General features: G+C 42.4%; 1 protein-coding gene across 2 annotated transcripts; it reads left to right on the top strand.

Moving 5' to 3' along the window:
* Positions 1–292: 292 nt before the first annotated feature.
* Positions 293–7,728, top strand: OXGR1 (oxoglutarate receptor 1). 2 transcript variants are annotated; one of them, XM_082701303.1, is made up of 3 exons: positions 293–380; positions 4,613–4,749; positions 5,561–7,728. In XM_082701303.1, the coding sequence occupies exon 3, from the start codon at positions 5,635–5,637 to the stop codon at positions 6,646–6,648; it is 1,014 nt and encodes a 337-aa protein (XP_082557429.1). In that variant the 5' UTR covers positions 293–380; positions 4,613–4,749; positions 5,561–5,634; the 3' UTR covers positions 6,649–7,728. The 2 variants fall into 2 exon arrangements, with proteins under 2 accessions (XP_082557429.1, XP_082557428.1); XM_082701302.1 differs by having other exon boundaries at positions 4,613–4,837.
* Positions 7,729–21,808: the final 14,080 nt, after the last annotated feature.

Below are 21,808 nucleotides of genomic sequence, written 5' to 3'. Positions count from 1 at the left end.
AGATAAAAGGCCCTGAACTGTGGGCAAGCAGGCGATGGTGCTGATGACTCTGCTTTCAGGCAGCAGGGACCTCAAACCTCCTGGGCCAAGGACCACCTCTGCTGATCCTTTGTGCAGGCTGGCGACCAGCCGGCATGGTGGATGTCCAGAGCTCCCCAGGTGTGGAAGCTGCTGTCCCTCGTCCGCATTCACCAAGGGCTAGGGAGGATGCGGCCTGCTGTCTTTTGGGGCGGGGCCGGGAGCACGCACCTGCCGCGGGGCTCAGGGGCGTGGGGGCTGGGGCGGGGCGCGCCGCCTGGGCTCCCACGGTCCCACCGCCAGGGCGCAGGCGCGCTCCGACGGCCGCGCGGGGCACACGGGGGTCGCGCGCTGGGTGCCAGGTGAGCGGAGATCGGATCCGGGAGCTGCCGGGGGGCCGGCGGGAGACGGGTGCGGGGGTCCTGCGCTGATCCGGGAGGGACGCGGGGCGCCCTGAGCCCGGGGAACAGAGCTCCTGGCACGTCAGTGCGGCAGGATTGGGGCGCGGACAGAGCAGGGGCCCCTGAGTTCTCTCGGAGGCAGCAGGAGTACCCGCATCGCCGCAGAGAAAAGGGAAGCTTAAGATGGCCAGATGTGGGGCGCCTGGGTGGCTCAGTGGTTTGGGCTGCTGCCTTCGGCTCGTGTCATGATCTCAGGGTCCTGGGATCGAGCCCCGCATCGGGCTCTCTGCTCCGCAGGAAGCCTGCTTTGCTTCCCTCTCTCTCTCTCTCTGCCTGCCTCTCTGCCTACTTGTGATCTCTGTCTGTCAAATAAATAAATAAAGTCTTAAAAAAAAAAAGATGGCCAGATGTATCTCAGAGAGGCCTTAAAAAGTTCCGGACTGTCAGACCTTTCTTGTGCCTTTTTCGGGACCAAGCATGGGTGTCTTTGGGCTGGGGGTTGGAGGGAGGTATTCAGGGACAGACAGCGTTCTTCTCTGACAGTCTGACTTCCCCGTAATTTCTTAGCTCTTACTGCATCTTGCTGGTGTTAGCAAAAGTCCAAAGACACTGCCCCACAGTCTCCCCAACAAGTGAAGGAAATAAACCTACCCACCCCCCGAAATGCCTTCGTTTCTTCTCCTTCTTCTTCTTCTCCTTCTTCTTCTTCCTTCTTCCTTCTTCCTTCTTCCTTCTTCCTTCTTCCTTCTTTCTTCTTTCTTCTTCTTCTTCTTTCTGGTCTTGTTTCGTCACTATGGATTTAATGAACACACTTAGGACTGTCTCTAAACCTCCAAATGGTATGTAAAATTTCTGTGTGCCCATACATGGACTTTTTCCCCAGGAGAGCTTCCACAGGCTTTATTTAAAGATCAAATAGCTAATGTCATCATAGCTCTGGGCCCCATCAACATGGCAAGTACGAACAGTCTTTAGCCTGACGGAGTGGCAGATTCTTATTTGAAACCTGGGTTTGAGCAAAGGGTTAGGGAGAGGGAGTCCTTCAAATTCTGGAAGGACAACAATAATGCACCTCTTGAATTTGCCTGGATTAAGAAATTGGTCTGTTTTCTACTAGTCTGAAATCAAATCAGCCCCAAATCAAATCAGATATGTAGAGGAGGAAAGGAACATGGATCTTTGTGAATGGAATGTGTATCTATGGTTCTTCTTGGTGACCACAAGCAACCCCAGCTGCAGTTTCCAAGGACCCTGAAGGAACATGAGGGGTGCTGGGCTACACGTTTATACGTCCCTGGTCCACTGGCCGCTTGAGACGAGGAAAGAATGAATGTTAACTCAGCCTTGGAATAGCACCAGAAAAACCTAGATTGTGTGTCGGGAGGAAAAGAACTCTGACAGGGTGGGGTCTGGAAAGTTGGGTTAGGAGCTGACTAAAAAATTAACAGACACCCTAGGAAAATCCTAGAAAAAAAAAAAATCCTAGAAGAATCCGGAGAAGCTTGGTATCCCACTCTTCGAGGTCTAGGAGCAAGTTGGCATTCAAGTTAGTTGTCCCCTCGCCGCGTGTTTGTAAAACACTAATGTCCTGCAACCAGCCTCAAACAATCAGTCTCTTCCCAATTTCAGAGAAAAAAATAGAGCCCAAATGATGTGTTTTGTTTTGTTTTGTTTTTCTTTATAAAGGTATCCCACATCACTGGTGCTTGCTTTTATCTGGGTGTTACCTAGTTTAGTTCAAAGATATGTATCCGGTTACATTGAAACTTAATAGATCATTACTGCCAGTTTACAAAGAGTCTGTTAGTTCTAGGTGGTCTGTAACCTCCCTACGACTGAGATCCACTGTTGTGGTAAAAAGCAGGAAACACATCATATTTTTCTTTACTGTCTTTTGAGTGTAAAGGTGTCGTTTGTGGACGTCTGGATGGAGGCAGTGAATTGCACACGACTCTAAACCCCCCCCTCATTCTACTTCGTTCCCATCTCTGACCAGTTCTGTCCCTTGTTCTAGACTTGACCCATATATTGTAAACTCAAACCATCCTTTTGCTGAGGTTTACGGAAGAGGGGTTAAATTTCTCAGCCAACCCCTCCTCCTTTACAACTGGTCAGTCGGCCTTCATTAATCCCCTGTTGAACTGTTGTTTTTCAAAACAGTAAGGTTGTTTCTACCTACAACCTGTCTTTTCCTGATACGATTATTTAAAATGGCCCCTTACCTGGGCCGGGGGTGGGGTGGGGAGGGTGTTATTTGGCAATGACAGAAATTATAATTGTGTTTCTTGTTTTAAAGGTGGTGAAAGAAGCAAACTTTTTAAAAAACAGTATTTGCCATTTCATTAACCCTTCGGTTCAAGATAAAATTTTGCTAATGTTGCTCATTGTTCTTCTTCTTCCTTTTTTTTTTTTTTTAAGCAAATATATACTGCACACTCTCTCCAAGTCGGGTCTTGGAGTAGGAGGTGATTCCATCTTTCTGCTTTAGGGAGAGGAGAGACAAGCAGTGTGGCCTTGAATCAGGACTTACTAAGAAGTGACTTCTGGAAGTGCGACCTCAGGGACTCTGGGACCATGACCCCTTGCGTTCAGGCTTAAATACCTCCCCATGAGCCCGTTTAAAGAATCTGGCCAAGGAAAAACTCTCTGCTGCAGTTCCCTGGGCTCGATTCTCTAACCTGCTGGTCTGAAGTCCCTGAGTCCTATCACTTCCAGGACTGTGTAGGTAATAGTTCTAGGAATAGTGAGAGTAAATTAACTTGACAGGGAGGGAAACATTTGCTTTCTGTCTGTAATACACAACTCAGTGAGCACTGGCCTCTCTTCCTGGAGGATCCTAGTGGCTGCCTAGTGGCAGGTTTCATATCCCTAGGCTAATCTTTCCCCAATTCATAAAGAATAGAAGTCATAAATGTTTAAAGGCGTCTTGATCTGCATCCTGAGTGCGAGCTGGAGAATATATTCAAGGCCAATGAACAGGGCAAGATTTTACTGGTTCAGATTAGTGAAATTGGGCCAGTGTGAAATATACCTCTTTACTACACTGATGCAAAGCATGAACGTGTAGATTTTGGTACCAGGTATTAGTAATAATGATGGTAGACAATGACACAGCAGTTTGTATGTGTTAGGCATCCTTCAGTGCACTCTATGTATATTAATACATTAACTCGTTTAACTCTCCCAACCCAAAGAGCTGAGTGAGGACCACTGCCATTGACAATCTAGCCCGGCATCACACAATTTAGCACGTTTGATTTACTTAGCCCTTCTGCGATGAAGTTTAATTCAGCCTTGTTATTTTAGGGCACTTACTTTGATTCTTGCCTCTGCACTGTGAGAGACAGCCCAGCTGCCCTGATTTGTATTTTGGTTCTGTCCTAACTAGTAGGGTGACCTTGAGCAAATCACTGCTTCTTAGTGCCTCCATTTCCTCTGTAAAAGGGGCTTGATCACAGAACTACCTCGCCAGGTTGCGGTGAGGATGGAATGAATGTATATATGCAAGACACTTAGAATAATAGAGCTTTGTCCACAGGAGGCGCTATGATTTTCGTTATCAGCTGCTTTTTCTTTCCAGCCGCATCTCCCACTGCTCCCTAATGTAGCAGCCGTGCTAAGCCACTTAGAGCTCCCCTGAGCCATCCGAAGTCTTCCTATGTCAGTGGCTTTGCACATGCTGTTCCCTTTGCCTAGAATGCCTTCCCCTTCCTATTGCTACCTTCAGCTTAAATGTTCCTTCCTAACGACCTTCCTTTACTGTCCTGCCCCGTTCTCCAGGTAGCATCCTTGTGTGCTATCTTGATAGCTTCGTGCCATTTCTCTATCAAAGGACTTCGTGATTAACAACTACCCAACATTTATTGAGCACTTATCATGCACCCAGTAGTGTTCCAAGTGCTTTTCTTGCTTTTCAAAAAAAATATATTGAGAGCTCCATGTGGTAGTGTTATATTTCGTTAAAATTATGTCCGTGTCCATCTCCCCCAGTAGACTGCGATAGCGGCTTGTACATCTGTGTGTGTTATTCATTTTGTATCTCTAAGAGCTGGCGGAGTGCCTAATTAATACACAGTAGGCACTCCATAAATGTGTAAGTGGATGCATTTTACCAACATCTATTTACATCTGAATAAAAAGCTAATTGTAAGTAATTCTTCTTTTAAATAATCTTCATGCTTTTCTCATTGCAGAAATTCACTGACAAAATTTTAGAAAACACTGAGAAGGAAGAAGAAGGACGTGAAAATCCCACTGCTCCCACCCCAGGAGGGCTTCAACAATGTGCTTAGGGACGCAGAAGTTCTCAGAGGCTAAATGGAGAATCAAGGTCAGGCCGGCTGGCGACAGAACCCAGAGCTCCCAACCCTGCTTGAATCTGCTGCTCTTCCTCCCCCGGCAAACACACACGCCCTCCTGTGAGCAAATTATGTTAGCTAGTAAAATAGGTTGGCAGAGCTGACCTTTGAAAATGAAATCTACCATACACATGATGGTGAAAGGCATGAAATCTACATTTAGAAAATGGCCGGTATTCCGTCTTCTCATGCCTTCCCATTTCATATCCCATCACGTATTTGGGGGAATCTGGATTGAGAAGGAGCACAGGGAGGTAAGGCAGAATAGAAGATGGCTTCTAAATCAGACTAACACAGGTTCAAACCCCGGCTTTGCCCCTAGATGCCTTTCCAGGGACAGGTGGCAAACATCCCTCAGTCTCTATTTCTTCTGTAAGATAGAGATAATAAGAAACAATTCTCGGCATCTTGTGACGTTTAGAGGTAACAGGATGGTGAAGTGCTTCACGCTTGATTAATGGTGGGTCTTGTGGCGAAGTCTCTGATGACGACACCCTATGGCCTCCCCGAACAGCAACCTTGCCAAACTATTTTCCACGGCAAAGCGCCTTTGTTTTTTTCCAATCCTTCATTTTAATTCTGGGAGTAATTTAACTTCTATATTATTATTAGATGTCTTGCCTCACAATAGTTTTCTTAGAAATTCAATCTTTTCTCCACAGGGTCTCTTTGAGATTAAAGAGAAAGAAGTGGCAAATTCAGGAGCTTGGAGCAATTTTCATTTAAAAGAAGATCATTGTTTTCATTACCCCATCATTAATGTTTCTTATTTTCCTTTATCAGGGAGTTAAATCGAAACTGATTTGAATTGCCAAACCCAGCTCTCTCCTTTCCTTGCAAGATGAAAGGGGACAGCCATGAATGAGTCACCAGACAATTTCGCAAATGCCTCTGACTTCCCCGATAATGCAGCGCCATTCGGAAATTGCTCTGATGAAAAAATCCCGCTCAAGAGGCACTACCTCCCTGTTATTTATAGCATCATCTTCCTGGTGGGCTTTCCAGGGAATGCAGTGGCAATTTCCACTTACATTTTCAGAATGCGGCCCTGGAAAGGCAGCACCGTCATCCTGCTGAACCTGGCCTGCACAGACCTGCTCTATTTGAGCAGCTTCCCTTTCCTGATTCACTACTACGCCAGCGGCGAGAACTGGGTCTTCGGGGACGTCATGTGCAAGTTTATCCGCTTCGGCTTCCATTTCAACCTGTACAGCAGCATCCTCTTCCTCACCTGCTTTAGTGTCTTCCGTTATCTTGTGATCCTTCACCCGCTGAGCTGCTTTTCCGTTCACAGAACGCGATGGGCCGTGGTGGCCTGTGCCGTGGTGTGGATCATTTCCCTGGTGGCCATCATTCCCATGACCTTCCTGATCACCTCAACCACCAGGACCAATGGCTCCACCTGCCTTGACCTCACCAGCTCAGACGACCTCCCCACCATCAAGTGGTACAATCTAATTTTGACGGCCATGACTTTTTGCCTTCCCCTGGTCATAGTGACACTTTGCTATACGATGATTATCTACACCCTCACGCAAGGACCTCACAATCACAGCTGCCTGAAGCAGAAAGCTAGGAGGCTAGCCATTCTACTACTCCTTGTGTTTTATGTATGTTTTTTACCCTTCCACATCTTGAGGGTCATCCGGATCGAATCCCGCCTGCTTTCGATCAGCTGCTCTGCCGAGAACCAGATCCATGAAGCTTACATTGTTTCTAGACCCTTGGCTGCCCTGAACACCTTTGGTAACCTGCTACTGTATGTGGTGGTCAGTGACAACTTTCAGCAGGCCATCTGCTCAATGGTGAGATGCGACACCAGCAGGGATCTGGAGCAAGCGGAAAAACCCAGTTGCTCAAACAACCCTTGATATATTTCATGAAGTCAATCAAGAAGAAGAGCCTGCTGAGACTTGAACTTCTAAGAAGTCCAGAATAGCTCCTTCAATGGCTCTCTGTAAATATTATATATTCGGGTAATTATGTGTTAAAGCCAGCACAGATCTACCAGGAACTCTCCGCCCCCAGTTTATTGAGCTCTTCCCTAGGGTCAATGTAAGAATGGGATACACACCTATCAGTAGAGGATTCACATGGGGAATCAAAACTACTGGAACTCCAGGACATCTTGAGAAACATCTAGTCTTGCCAACTTACTGTGCATCAATAAGACCACTAGTCTCAGTAGTTTTATTAAATTAAAACTTCACACATTTGTCCCAGTTAAGGCAGTGCCAAAACAAGGGCACTCCTCTTACTCTTGGTTTCTGGTCCTTCATACTCGGGCTGTCTCTGTTGAACCTTTAGACTATCCAAGACATTAATTGTCTCTTTCTGAATATTCTCTTTGTTTTCATTTCATATCTTTAAGACTTTTCTTTTCCTTCAGACTTTGCTTTGAGATCATTAAACGGTGTTTCTCACTAGGCTTTCATCAGTTTTGTAGATTCAAGCCAACCGGGACAATACACTTGAGACAATTCAAAGATGTCAGTGCAGATGGCTGGCGTACCCGTGAGCTATTGGGGGCATTATGTCTTTATTATTGTACATAATTCTAGAAGTTGTTACTGAATTGAGAAAGATGATTAAGTGGTATTAGTAATTATCAACACATCCTGGGAAAGGAAAGATGGGCCTCTTTTGGGGGGGGAACAGAAATACTTTTAAATATCGTGTGTATATTAGGTATTAAGTAAAACTTAACAGTGTTTTGATTTCTGTGGAAAACTATCTCGGGAAATACCAATTCTTTTTAGATACCTTTCTCTTTTCTGACTCTCTTGAAAATATGTTATCTATTTATGTAACAGCTAAAGCTATTTTTGAGTTATGTGTGTGCCTAATTATCACGGAGTGTAAATATTTGAGAAAATGCATAGTCTGGATATTTAAAACCTTAGTCAATGTGTTGATACAATTAATAAACTAATTTAAAATCTCTAAATAAACTGGTAACATTTTTCCGTGAAAACGCAGCTTTTCCGCCCCTCTATTTACAGGAAGCTTATGTTCCCTGTGTTTAGGGAATAAAAATAATTTTAAGAGTCAGTTTTAGAATAAGTTTGGAATAGTTGGTTGAAACAGAAGAATGAGTACTATGGGAATGCTTTGTGGCTTTCAGGTGCTTCTAGAACATTAGACCTAAGGGAGGATGTCTGCCAGGACCCTGTGTCAAGCATGCAGGGGGAGGAAAGAGGGAAGCCAGTGGCTCCGCACATGGACGTTTCTGGATGGCGGTGCCGTCTCTGCCATCCACCTTCTGAGCCATCCTCTCTGGGCCTTTCTCTAGCACAGGGCATGAGCTGTTTGACTGGAGGGCTTGACTAGCTCACGTAGACCGACTGCACAGTCAGCAGGGGCAGCCTCCTGAGGTCCACCAGAAAGCTGGAGGCTGGGTAGCTCTTCTCTCCTGTCCCTCCAATGCCCAGCCCAGCCCCAGGGCCCTCATCGAAGTGTGGCCAAGTCAGGCTTTATACCACAGCTGCTGTTGTTCCAATCCTAGATGCAAAACCCTTCCCTTTCCCTCTGTCTCTCTCTTTTCTTATTGCAAAGATTTTGCCGACCAGAAGAAAGCCACCTCAGCCTCCCTTATGTCGATCTCAATTGCCCTGTAGAATCTCTTTTTCCTTTTCCTTCTTCCCACCATGTTCAGAACAATAAACCGTTTCTCTTTCTGATATGAATTCTTCTGCTCCATCTTGCATCCTTCTACTTTCTTAGGGACCTTGCTCTGACACTTAATCCCACTTTCTCAAATTTTTAACCTTTCTATTGCTCTGGATAACCGATCTTCGTTTGGGAACATGCTTTATTTTCCTTTATCCTCAAAAATACCCTCCCTCATTCAGCTGTGCTGTCGTTCTCTTGTACCTGACCTGCTCTCTGCAGATCAGGGTCAGGCGCAGATGTCTGTCTGCCTTCCGGGGTTCTGCCCATAGACTATCATCACAAAGACCCCAGCTAAATTGGATTCGAAGGGTCAGATTTATTTTCCAAAGTAAAGAGTTCTGGGCTAATTGTGTTTGGAACAGAAGCCAAAAAAGAGATTGATGATACTTCTGAGACTAGAATGGGACCCAAATGGCCTTGCCTGGTAGTAGTAGGCCAAGACACTATGAGGACAGGAGCGTGGAGTCCTGACTCTCTGCCAGAGAAGGAGCTGCTGGGGCCGTTCACCACTGCAATGATTCTAAGTTCAAGTTAGGTCCATTGTACCTGAGGCCAGGGAGTTTGGATTTTTCCAAAAATGTTCCACATTTTGGGCACACAGTAACCCCCCTACTTTGTTTTTCTCAGTATATCATGGAAATTTAAACGGTCACAGAATTTTTTTTTTAAGCACCAAAATGACCCCACGTATCCATGACTGAATTTCACCAATAATTAACATCTTTCCTTGTCTCATTTATCCCTTTCCATGCTTTTTTTGCTAGAATATTTGAAAGCAAGTCCTATAGAACATAGTAGTTTTACCTATAAATGCTTCAACATTGATCTCTTTCAAAAAACAGAAAGCCAGTGGGTTAAAGACTCTGCCTTCGGCTCAGGTCATGATCTCAGGGTCCTGGGATCGAGCCCCTCATCGGGCTCTCTGCTCAGCAGGGAGCCTGCTTCCTCCTCTCTCTGCCTGCCTTTCTGCCTCCTTGTGATCTCAGTCTGTCAAATAAATAAATAAAATCTTTAAAAAAAAAAACACAGAAAGCCAACACAAAACTAAAAAAATGACTCCTTAATAGTATCCAACTTCTAATCCTTATTTTCTTTCCCTTAGTTACCTCAAATACGTCTTTTTACAGTTTTTTTTTCTTTTTCAAATTTGAACCGAAACAAGGCCCATGTACCACACGTGGTTGAGAGGTCTATTAAATTTCTGTTAACCTATTAGTGTTCCCCTTTCCTTTATTATGGTCATCTAGTAACGGAAGAAATCACATCATTCATCCTGTGGAATTTTCCTGATTGTGGGCTTGCCTGTCTTGACTCCACTTTGTCATGTCTCTCCATGCCTTGTATTTGGTGGAAATTAGAAGGTGGAGTTGGAGGTTAGGTTAGATGCAGAGGTTTTTCTCCCTCCTTCTTTCCCTCCCTCCTCTCCTTTCTCCTCTGCTTTCTTTCCACCAAAGCAGTACTCGGCCTCAGGAGCTGCAGGGTCTGACTCCCTCCGTAGAGCCAGGGTTTCAGAACGATCAGCCTGAAACTTGAAAGATAAAGATCAGCCTGAAAGATAAAGATCTCCAACCTCAGGGCACTTGGGTGGCTCAGTTGGTTGGGCAACTGCCTTTGGCTCAGGTCATGATTCTGGCGTCCCAGGATGGAGTCCGACATCAGGCTCCCTGCTCAGCCGGGAGTCTGCTTCTCCCTCTGACCTCTCCCCTCTCATGGTCTCTCTCTCTTTCTCTCAAATAAATAAATAAAATATTTTTTAAAAAAAGAAAAAAAAATATCTCCAACCTCCTTTGTCCTTCATAGGTTATCAGTCATTGCTCATTCTTGTCTGGACCTAGGAGGGCTTTCACAATGATGACTTTTAAAATTCTAACACTCTTCTACTTTTGTCCATTATGGCTTTTCTATAAAGAACTTTGACACATCAACTGTCCTTTACCTGACTGCTCTGAGTGCAGACAGACCCACCAATCAGACTTAGCTCCACCTCCTCCTTTGGGAAGGCACAAGTAAGTGACGAAAAGAGATAGGTGAGGTGCCCCCACAGTGCTCCCTCCACGGGAATGTAAGTGTTGGCAGTGTTTCGTTTCTACAGCAGCCAAATTTTTATTCTTCAACTCTGCAGGGTTGGCAGCCATGCCTGTGATCCACAGAGTCAGAACTGTATCCTTGCAGAAAGAGCTTGCCTTACCGCTGCCGTGCTTCTCGAAACCTACATGAGTGCCTTTGCTTGTCCTCTTGGACCAGGGCAGGGCGGTTTAACTTTCCCCGAGAAAGCTCTGAGAAGAGGCAGAACAAGACATTAGTAGCCTATGGGGCCATATAGCCCTTGAAGCTGTTCTTATTTTCTGTTCTTCCTTTCTGTTTCTTCCTGTTCTAATTTTATTCTTAAGTTCTACCCAGCAACACGGTTTGATATGATCTACCTGATACTATACAGTGAGTCTAGATCATATTAAAGGATACAAGACCAGCAACACAAAAATCCCTGAAGTGGGAGAGCCCTTTCTGTGGTTGAGTTCCTAGGAGGAAAATAAATTACATGCACATTGACAATTCAATTCTATTTCCCTCTCCACGCTTCTGTCTGAATATTTTCTATTTATCTTTCATTAATCCTGGCTTGTACTGTACACAATCTGAAACCCATGCATTGAATTCCTAATTTCAAATACTGTATTTTTTTAATTTATGCAATGAACTTTTGGTTATCTTTATTCTATCATTTCTGTGACTTTTTTTTTATTTGATCCATTTTATCCCTTTCCCTGTATTTCCTAGAACTGAATAATCAGTTATTTTAAAGTCTTTTTCCGTTTACTCCAATGTCATATAACCATTGGATCTGCTTTTATTGCCTGCCATTTTACTCATGTTCCTTGGTCATGTAATCTTGTCTCCTTACATGTCCATTAATCTTCGCTTGAATGACAGAAATTGCGTTTGAAGGAACTCAAAGGGGCTCCCCTGAGAGGTTTTTTTTATTCCAATGATTTTACTTTTCAATTGTAAAATTTCTATTGAATTCCACTTCTCTTCTGAAGTTTCCTCTCCTTCACTAAATACATAATTTTCCTTTAACTCTTTAAACATATATAAATAGCTCCTTTAATATCTTTGTCTGTTAAATCTAGCCTCCGGTTCATATTAGTTTCCTCTGGATGCTGTAACAGATTATGACAAATTTAGTGGCTGAAGACAACACAGAATCACTTTCTTTCAGAGGTCAGAGGTCAGGAGTCCTGCCTTGCTTCTGGAGGTTCTGGGCTGGAAGCTATTTCCTTACGTTTCCCAGATTCAAGGCGCCTGCCAACTGCATTCCTTGGTTCACGGCCCCACCTTCCATCTTCAAAGCCAGCAGCACAATATCTTGGAATCTCTCTGACCTGTGCTTCTAGTGGTCTATCCCCTTCCTCTGGCTCTGATTATCCTGCCTTCTTTTATTGTAACCCCTGCAATTACATTGCTTCCCCAATAAGTCAGGTTAATCTCATCTCAAAACCCCAAACTGAATCACAGCCTCCAAGTCCCTTTTCCTGTGTAATTTAGCATATTTGCAGGTTCTTGGGATTGGGGCAGGACATGTTTGGAAAGATGTTATCTAGCTGACCACAGAGGTTTTTTAAAGACCAGCTGGCTAACCTAACAATAGCAACAATGTAATGTGACCTTGAGGCTAGTTTCTTTTTCCTTTTATTTTTTTAAATATTATTTCTTTATTTATTTGAGAGAAAGAGAGAGAGCAAGAGCATGCACAAGTGTGGGAGTAGCATAAGGGGAGGGACAAGAAGACTCCACGCAGAGCATGGAGCCCAACTCGGGGCTCGATCTCATGACCCTGGATGCTTAACTCACTGAGCCACCCAGGAACCCCGAGGCTAATTTCTAATAGCTTTTCTTTTCTTAGCTGTGAAACACATTTTTCTGTTTTGCATGTCTAATTTATTTTATTTTATTTATTTTTTAATTTTTTTCACTGCATATAGAACATTATGAATATATCATTGTGGAGACTTTAGAGTCTATTATTGTCCTCTGAAGACTGTTGACTTTTCTCTGGTAGACGCATCAGTTACTTGCTAATCACTTTAAAACTGCGTCGACTTGGTTTTACAGTTTTTTAAAGAACAGATTTGTGAAAAACTTGAGATGTTTTCCACACTCTTCTAATCCAGCAGGACCCCAAATACCAAATTCTGTTTCTCCTCTGGTCTTTTCCAAACTTCAAAACATGTTTAGGACAGACTTACTTTGGGGCATAGTCTTTACTACCAAGATTCAGTTTTCTGCTGTCTCAGTGAGATTAGTTACTAGTTAGTTTGTAACATTTTTCTTCCCTGGTTGGGCCAGAATGACAACCTCCCCTAGCATTGCTCCAACATTAGTTTTTCTCCGGTGCCTTAACGGCCTCTTGCTGGTCAATCTCAAGTGATCTCACCCTGCAAACACAGCCGTTGGCCCAGGAATCACAGCGAATTTCCATATATTTCTGCTCCCATGATTTCGTCATCCTTGATGCTCTACTCCAAATATTTCAGATGCTTCAGCAACGCCAAACTCCATCTCCTTAGCTCAGTGGGACCACATGACCTCTGTTCTCTACTTAAACTTCTGATCTCTGCACCATAGGTAGGAAATTACACCTGGACACAGATCCGGGGTGACTGTGGGGCTCACACTATTACTTTGTCTATGGGCCCGGCTTGACGACACTGGATATATGTGTTGTCCAGTCCTATTCTTGTTAATGGTGCAAGAGCATCTCCCTTCTGTTCCCCTCCAGTCTGTGCCAGCTGAGGGAGCAGCACCCACGTGGGATGTTTCCTGCCTCGCCCATGAACCTTTTCCACTATTCACTCTTCTAAACTGTTGGGAGATTTTGATTTAAACATGGAGGTGGAACCACTTATCTCTTCCCCTCCAGTGACACTAACATAACAACAGGAACATAACTGTAAAGATATTAGAAAATTTAGAAACTGAAAGCCTGTGGATGAATGGTGAAACCCAATGAAAACAAAGCTGGTCCAGCAGAGAATTCAGAGACGGGCTAATGTAGTCCCTCCAACCATAAAATTCTAAGGGATTAGAGGTACTGGCTATTTCTTGGAGAGGGTTGTACGCGGGGCTGATGGCAAGGAGTTTGATTTAAAGCTTGAGTAAGAAACAACGGCATCTCTAGATACTCCCTCTTCTCCTATACAAACCAATGATGGACGCTTTTCCACAGCAGAATTCAAAAGCTTTTCAATCTGGGGAGGTCAGACCAGGAAGTTTCTTGGGGACAACAGATAAAACTGAAGGCAGCATCAAAGCAAGGTCCGATATATCTGGTAGAAACATGTGGCTCTGATACCTGATACTGGAAACCCACGTTTCCATTTCCCAGCAGAATATTGGTGCATTCTTCTCCATGGAAATGAAAAGATGTCAATAATCAATATAATTTATTAGTACTAGTGATGTGCTGGGCTCCCCTTTCTTCCTCTGCTTTCTTCATGCACCTGGGTGATCTGACTTCAAAGACCATGCACAAAACCACTACACTCTCCTGACTTACATAAAAGAAGAGAAAATTCTAGATGCTAACAGCTGGGGCAGAGCTCAGCCTACTTACCCACGGTGCTGCCTACTAGTTGACCTGCTTGTCAACCCTACTTCTTAGTGCCTTACTCTTCAGAACAAGCAGACAGCCACAGATAAGGCAAGCGATGAAAGTCTATAGTACAATCAGAGGCTCCAAAATAAACAAACAGGGAAAAAGCACATTGGGAAAGAGAAACACTGTAGTGAGCACAAGAAAATTTCAAAACACCTTTAAATTAATACTCTCTGAGACATCTTTGACATAGACCAGGAGGTTCTAAGGAATGACTGTTCAAAGCAACACAGAGCTCTTGGATACTGAGCTGGGGAAGATGAGTGGGGCTAGTCCACATCCCCTTCATTAATGGCCTGTAGCTTGGCATGTACTTTGCTCTGGGGAGTCGAGAGTTCTCCTGGCACGTCCTTTCAATGTATTCTAACTGTTTGATAACTAGAAGAAAGTCTATGAGGCTGGTCACAGGACACCAGTTATTACCTGATTTCAGTACAGGTGAAGCGTTCTCTGATTTTTCTAACTTTGTGCACATTTCAGAGGTTTTAGGAAAGTGGAGTTTCTTTTGAGTGCACCTAAACCACTGAGTTTCTTGGAGTGCTCTATTTCCTTATTCTTTTTTAGTCCTATGATTAGATATGAAATAAAAGTAGATACTATGGGATTACATAATAGCATATAATTTGTTTTCTATGATTTAAAAATATGCTCACAGCTTGAACACATTGTTTTTCTTCTAGAAATGCTCACTAACACTACCTTGATGTTTCTAAAGGATGTGGGGGTTTTTTGATTAATCGCAGTGCCTTCCACAAACATTTAAAAAATAAAACATAGATGCATAAAATCCTCATTCTTTATTTATATTGTTGCTCGTTGAGTAGAGGGATTTCTAGAATGGAGGAATGCAATGTTTAGGACTCAGTATCAGTTTTAACTCTATTCAGGTTAACTCATACCAGCATCTTGTAAACCTTTATGTTATTGTGCTACCCCTGAAGACAGAGACCTTCATGGTGAGCAAGTCCACTTTCAAAGATGCTGCAGTCTTGCAAACCGGCGGCATTATATTCCTATGTACCTCTCAGGTTGGTTGCTTATGCTGTGCTGCCTTTACTTACCAAATTTTAGCAAAATGTTTATCCAGTTCATTTTGTGTACTAGTTTATTATTATTCTAGCTATGTTCTGAAGAGCTCAATCTGAAGGGATTATTTCAGGAACATATATAATTATCTAAATCTCTCTTACCAATAACTCTAAAGGGTGTTCTAAATGGCAAATCCACAGAAATATCTTTGTTAATTGTACATGGTTAAATGCCCCATTTATCTGTTTAAATCCACCGAGGAGATGAACAATACTACAGTATTTGGTATTAAATACTTAGTGTTATCCCATTGTCAGAGGCAACATTATAAATATCTGAATCTTAAACCAGGAAAGCCAAATAAAATAAAATAAAACTACATATGCACCACAAATAATGTTCTCTGTATCAAATAGCAAACTACCTTCTTACAAAACATTTTCTGATTCACATAGTCCATTTAAAACTTCAAATAATAGGCTTTTTTCCCCCTCTAAACCTAGTTATTATTTGTATTTAGGAATTAAAACAAGGCCAATATTAAGGCCTCATTCAATTTTTAACCATTCACAAAAGTGCTGCTAAAATTTAGTGTCTTTTTAAAAAAGATTTATTTATTTGTTTATTTATGTATTTGAGAGACAGAGAGAGGGAGCATGAGTGGAAGGGGCCAAGGGAGATAGAATTCTCAATCAGACTCTGTCCTGAACATGGCCCCCATGCTGGGCTCTATCCCAGGACCCAACATCATGACCTGAGCCAAAACCAAGAGTTGGATGGTCAACCTACTATGCCACCCAGGTTCCCCTAAAGTTAAGCTTTTGAGAAGCTTTCTCCAACCATCCAGCAATATGTGAGAAGATGTGATGTATGGAACAACAACAAAAATGAGCCCTTATTAGAATAAGAAATATCTGCTTATAATCTTAATTCTTATTTGACCAGTTTTCAGGTATGGAAAATTCGTGCTTAAAATGAGTCTGTGTATTGCCTTTGAAGATGAGGAAGAAGACCGTTATTGCTGATAACATGCTAAATTAAATGTACTGCATGAGCCTCCCGATGGAAACAGCAAAAATGGATAAATAAAATACTTTCATTAACACCCATAAAAATGCTCACTGAGTTGGTAGGAAACTAAAGAATCTAAACTAAAGGGTAAAAATACATATACAGATGGGAAAATAGAAGTCAGTGAGAAGCAAAAGCTGTAATTTTCCAAATAGTATCTGGTATTTTGAGCCAGATACCAAAACAGATACAGTTGGGATGAGAAGGGTGAGCATATATCCTGGTTTACCGAGGACAGCATTAGTTAATATCTATTGCCCTGGTCTAATTTTTAACAGCACCCACTCTTATTCTTAAAGGTGTCTTGAGGGATACATTCTAAGAGGTAGGACAAAATGTAGGAAACTCAAAAAAGTAGAGATTCCAGTAAGAGATATTGCAAAACTCTGCATGTTAATGGACTCTACTTTCCATGTTAGGAAGAATGATAAATAAGGCTACAAAGCAGAAGGGAGCAGCATGGCATATGTAATAGGCTGCATTTATTTTGACACGGGATAGAAGGAAAACGAATCGCCCCTGAGAAATCATAGTCAGCATCAAGCCCTCATGTAAACTTGTTGTTATCTGCATGTGAAAATTGAAGTTCAAGTGGAGAATTGCACTTAAAGTGATTTCCAGATGGGAATACCACCAGGTAACTGACAGAGTATATGGGAAACCTCTCTGAGGCGTCACAGCTTTAACCTAGGTCTCCAAGAATTCCTAGTGGTAAAATTTCCAAGGAAAATGAGAAACACATTTTAAAAAATCCCAAGAAATGCCAAAAAGAGGGCACAATGGGTGAAATATATCAGAGTTGGAGGATAGAAGAATCAGACCATCAAAAGTCTCCTATGTGAGAAATATCAGGAATGGGTTGTAAAATAGAATGTGTATTTTGTTTAAAAATTTAAGAAAGCTTTGAGAGGAGGAGTGATGAAAAGGAGATGATAAAATGATTGAGCAAATTTAGAAAAACAGACTTCTAGAAATAACAAATATAAGTTGAAATAAAAAATATTAATGGATTGGTAAAACAGAGATTAGACACAGCAAAAGGAAAATTAATTAACTGGGAATGGGATAAGAGAAAAAAAAAAAAAAAAACTACCTAGAATGCAACTCAAAGAAACAAGAAAATGAAAAGTAAAAAAGAGATTTGGAGTGAAGTCTGAGAAGCCTTGCATATACACAAGCAGATATTCTTAAGGAGATGGGAAAGAGAACAAGGAAAAAGCAAAAACAGTTGTGCAATTAGTTCGTAACTGTTTTTTGTATCACTTGACAAGGGAATAAATGGATCACACAGAGGAAGGTTTTGCATAGAACAGTGATGAAGGGGCATCTGGGTGGCTCAGTGGGTTAAGCATCCAACTCTTGATTTTGGCTCAGGTCATGATCTCAGGGCTATGAGATCAGGCCCTGCATTAAGCCTCATGTTGGGCTTTGCATTGGGCATAGAGTCTGCTTAAGATTCTCTCTCTCCCTTTCCTTATGCCCTTCACCGCCCCTCTAAACACACAAACATGCACACAGTGATGAAAATCTGTCATAAAGCAAGGATTGCAATGAACCCAATTCTGTTCACCTGGGAGTTATAAAAGATAAGGAAGTCAGCCAGCCACTAAGTAAGTAAGTAAATATCAATCTATCCAAATGAAGTCAAGAAAGAAGAGGGAAAAAGAAGCAAAAAAGTGGGATAAACAGAAGCCATAAAATAAGGTGGAAAAATCAATACAAATATGTCAGTAATTACAATAAGTGTGAAAAGACTAAATATCCCAGTTAAAAATAATAGGACTTTCAGACTACACTTTAATTGAATATAATGTATGTTCTTTAAAGATACATATCTAAGACATAAAGCAACTTAGTAACTTACGGGGAAAAAATGCAACATACTTTAACAATGAAATAAGTAGGACCAGAAATTGTCTCAAAACAATAGAACTTTATTACACACTAAAAAAAAAAAAAAAAAAAAAAATCAGTGTGGATGTTCTTGGTCAGAATATCGTTTGTGTCTACACAATGAGTCAGGGACCCAACAGCTTTTCATTTCATGGGGCCTCCACTGCCCGGGGACCGGGAAGTTATAGCAGTAACTGGTCTAGCTGTAGATCCTCATTATCTGGCTATTTAGGAATAAAAAGACTAGTTATCTGGCAACAATCCCACTCCAATACATAGAAACAGAATAAATTAAAGAAATTATCAATGTGAAAGCTCCTTCAGAAAAAGGAAAGGAAAGAAGACAATCATCATGGGAACGTTGGAATCCTGCCATAAAGTCATTGGGAAGACTATTTTCCCTTGGTGTGGTGTTCTTTACCTTGATTAGGCTCAGTTCTGTTCTCTAGAAGAAACGTCTTTTCCACAGCTCCCTGCTGTCCAGCATGTATTTCCTGATTGTTTCTTCTCTGAGGCAAGGCTTTCAAGCTTTAGCAAGCATCGGAATCCCCTGGAGGGCTTACTGCAACACAAATTGCTAGGCACCATGCCTATAATTTTCGATTCGGTGAGTCTGGGTGATTTACATTTCTAACAGTTTCCTGGGTGATGGTGAAGCTGTTGGTTTGGGGACCACACTTTGGGAGAACCACTGCCCTAAGGCCCCATCTGAAATGGGCTGGAGGCGTACATTCTCCTTGAGGAAGTTGTTTTCACTGCCAACTTCCTACAGGGGCAAGTTTGGAGGCATGAGAGCTACATTATAGTCCCAGGCTTTTTAAAAACCAGACTTCAGTTTATTTAGCTAGAGACTTCCCACAGATACTTACTAGATTCCTTATCTATTTGCTTCCAGTAAATCCCATGTATGGATAACCATATTAATTCTACCCTGGATCAAATTATCTGATACGTATCTTTGCTTTCTGCACCCCACCTCCCATGGTTGACTCTCTCAATGCAATCTTGAGGGTATGTCATAAAATAACCTTGAGTTGAAAAGAAATAACCTTAATGCAATTTTTGCCACAGGGATGAATCCCTTTGTGTAATTAAGAACCCCTATTGGAACTTTGCTGTTCAAAATCCTTTTTATTCTAACTTAAAAAAAAAAGATATATTTATTTATTTGAGAGAGAAAGAGTGAGAGCAGGGGGAGGGGCAGAGGGAGAGAATCTCTTGCCGACTCTGCACTGAGCCAGGAGCCCGACTTGGGACTTGGTCTCACAACCTATGAGATCATGACCTGAGCCAAAACCAGTAGTCAGATGTTTAACCAACTGGGCCACCCACGCACCTCTCATTCAAACTTTTAATCCTGGCTTAGAGTGCAGAAACAGTTTTGCCAAGCCCCAGTTTCTAGGCTCTTTCCATAACTTTCCATCTCTGCTCTTGGGTTTGCCACTACTTGCTGGGACACATCTTCTTTACATTCTGCTATAAGCAGTGAACAAAAACGAACACACTAATATTTTTCTAGCTCCTTCCAACTCCTGCTTGCAGATCTACACAACTACTAGGTACCAGATACACTTTCAAAATTATAGCAGGTAAAGCTTTATGCTACCATGGGATGGACTCTATATTTCTGTCTTGCCTTATGGATTTCTTCGCTGCCTCCCACCCACCTATAATAGATCAATGCTACACATTTCACAATTTGCTAAGGGGGTTTGAAACTTCAAGATGCCGATTTCCATACTGGTTAGGGTAATGATGGCTGATGAAACAAAGTAGCCCCAAACATAGTGGTTAACACAACACAAATCCTATTCCTGCTGAAGTGACTGCCCAGCATAGGTGTTCCTGGCTGGCAGGTTATTTACCTGGTGCAGGGATTCAAGCATCTTTGTTCCTTCCATCTGCAGCTTCACCAAATCCTAGTAGAGCAGAGTCCTTGAATCTTTGTGGATGAGGAAAAAGAGAAGGCATACACAACTTCTATTAGTGTCACATCACTTCTACACATATTGTAGGGTCAAGAGGAGGAGGAGGAACTGGGACTGTTTGAGGGTGACCCGGGGAGGAAGGAACCACTGAGGACCCAGAGCTTTAAGTGGTCAAAGCTCAAGTTAGGGAGATGGGGGAACAATCGGAGAAGCTTAAGGAGCTACAGAACGAGGTAGAGAAACAGATGAATATGAGTCCACCTCCACACAATGTTGGCCCAGTGATCATGTCCAGTGAAGAGAAGATGGAAGCTGATGCCTGTTCTATCTGTGTTGGCAAAGCGGACTATGATGCAACAGCAGAAGGGCCAGAAGCACTCGTTCATGGCTGTGGTTCAATCAATTGCATTACCTTACTCTGTGACAGGTCTAGTGGCCATCCTAAAGGGTTTGCATATATAGAGTTCTCAGACAAAGAGTCAGTGAGGACTTCCTTGGCCTTAGATGAGTTCCTATTTAGAAGAAGACAAATCAGGGTGATCCCAAAACGAACCAATGGACCAGGGTTTCCCATGAGCCCGAGACCATGCTGGACCACCAACTACAACAGTTCCCCCTCTCCATTCTACAATGGTTTTACATTCTATAATGGTTTTACAGGCCCTGGGGTTGCATCTACAGGGGCCAGGCTAGAGCAACATCATGGTATTCCCTTTACTTAAAAAAAATAGTGTGTATTAGGAGGTGGGGGGGGGGGGAGAGGAAAGAAGGAAAAAGAAAACGAATTTTTAAAAAAAGATGACCTTGATGGAAAAAAATATATATACATATATTTTTTTTTAGAAAAAGAGTGTCATTAGATTCCATCTCCACGCAAAGATGAATTAACTAATTGCTGACTAAGAAGCTACTTCCCCACTGTCCTCAGAAAGGGGAGAGGAACATGATGTACGGGGAGCCTGCAGACAATCAAATTTCCTTGCCACAAAAATGAAAGGTAACACAGTAACACTTCAGAACGTAAAGGAGTCTGTCTTTAAAAACCTGAAAAAGGAAAGGATCTTTAAACAAGCCACAAGAGTTACAACCCTTTAAATGGATAAATTCAGGGCACCTGGATGGCTCAGTAGTTTAAAGCCTTTGCCTTCAGCTCAGGTCATGATCCCAGGGTCCTGGGATCGAGCCCTACATGGGGCTCTCTGCTCAGCGGGGAGCCTGCTTCCCTTCCTCTCTCTCTGCCTGCCTCTCTGCCTACTTGTGATCTCTATCTGTCAAATAAATAAATAAAATCTTTTAAAGAAAAGTTATTTAAATGGATAAATTCAACACATAAAAAATGAAGAGCTTCTATTCATCAAAGCACACCATAAAGAGAGCATAAGACAAGTCTCAAATGTATTGAAAGACTGTCTTAAAAGATATTTGCTATAGAAACGGCTGACCCTACATATCCAGAATACACAAAAAAAGTCCTTACAAGTGAAGAAAAGAGATAATTCAGTAGAAACAATAAGTAAAAATACAGAGCCATTTCCCAGAAGTAGCGTGAATGGCCAACAGAGAGATAGAAAGCAGCTTCAACTCATTGGTATTCAGGGGAATGCAAAATTGGACAGCAGAGAGCGGCCATTTCAATTCCAGCAGATTGGTTAAGAGTTTGAAAGTTGGACAACGCAAAGTATCAGTGAGGAAATGGAGCAAAGGGAATTCTCTTACAAGAAAAACCATTCATACGTTAATTTGTAAACAGGGATTGCCATTGCCTCATAAAGGAAGGGGAGA

The sequence above is a fragment of the Mustela nivalis genome (genome assembly GCF_964662115.1).
Source record: "Mustela nivalis genome assembly, chromosome: 15".
Taxonomy (NCBI): domain Eukaryota; kingdom Metazoa; phylum Chordata; class Mammalia; order Carnivora; family Mustelidae; genus Mustela; species Mustela nivalis.
This window is presented reverse-complemented; position numbering and strand designations above follow the sequence as displayed.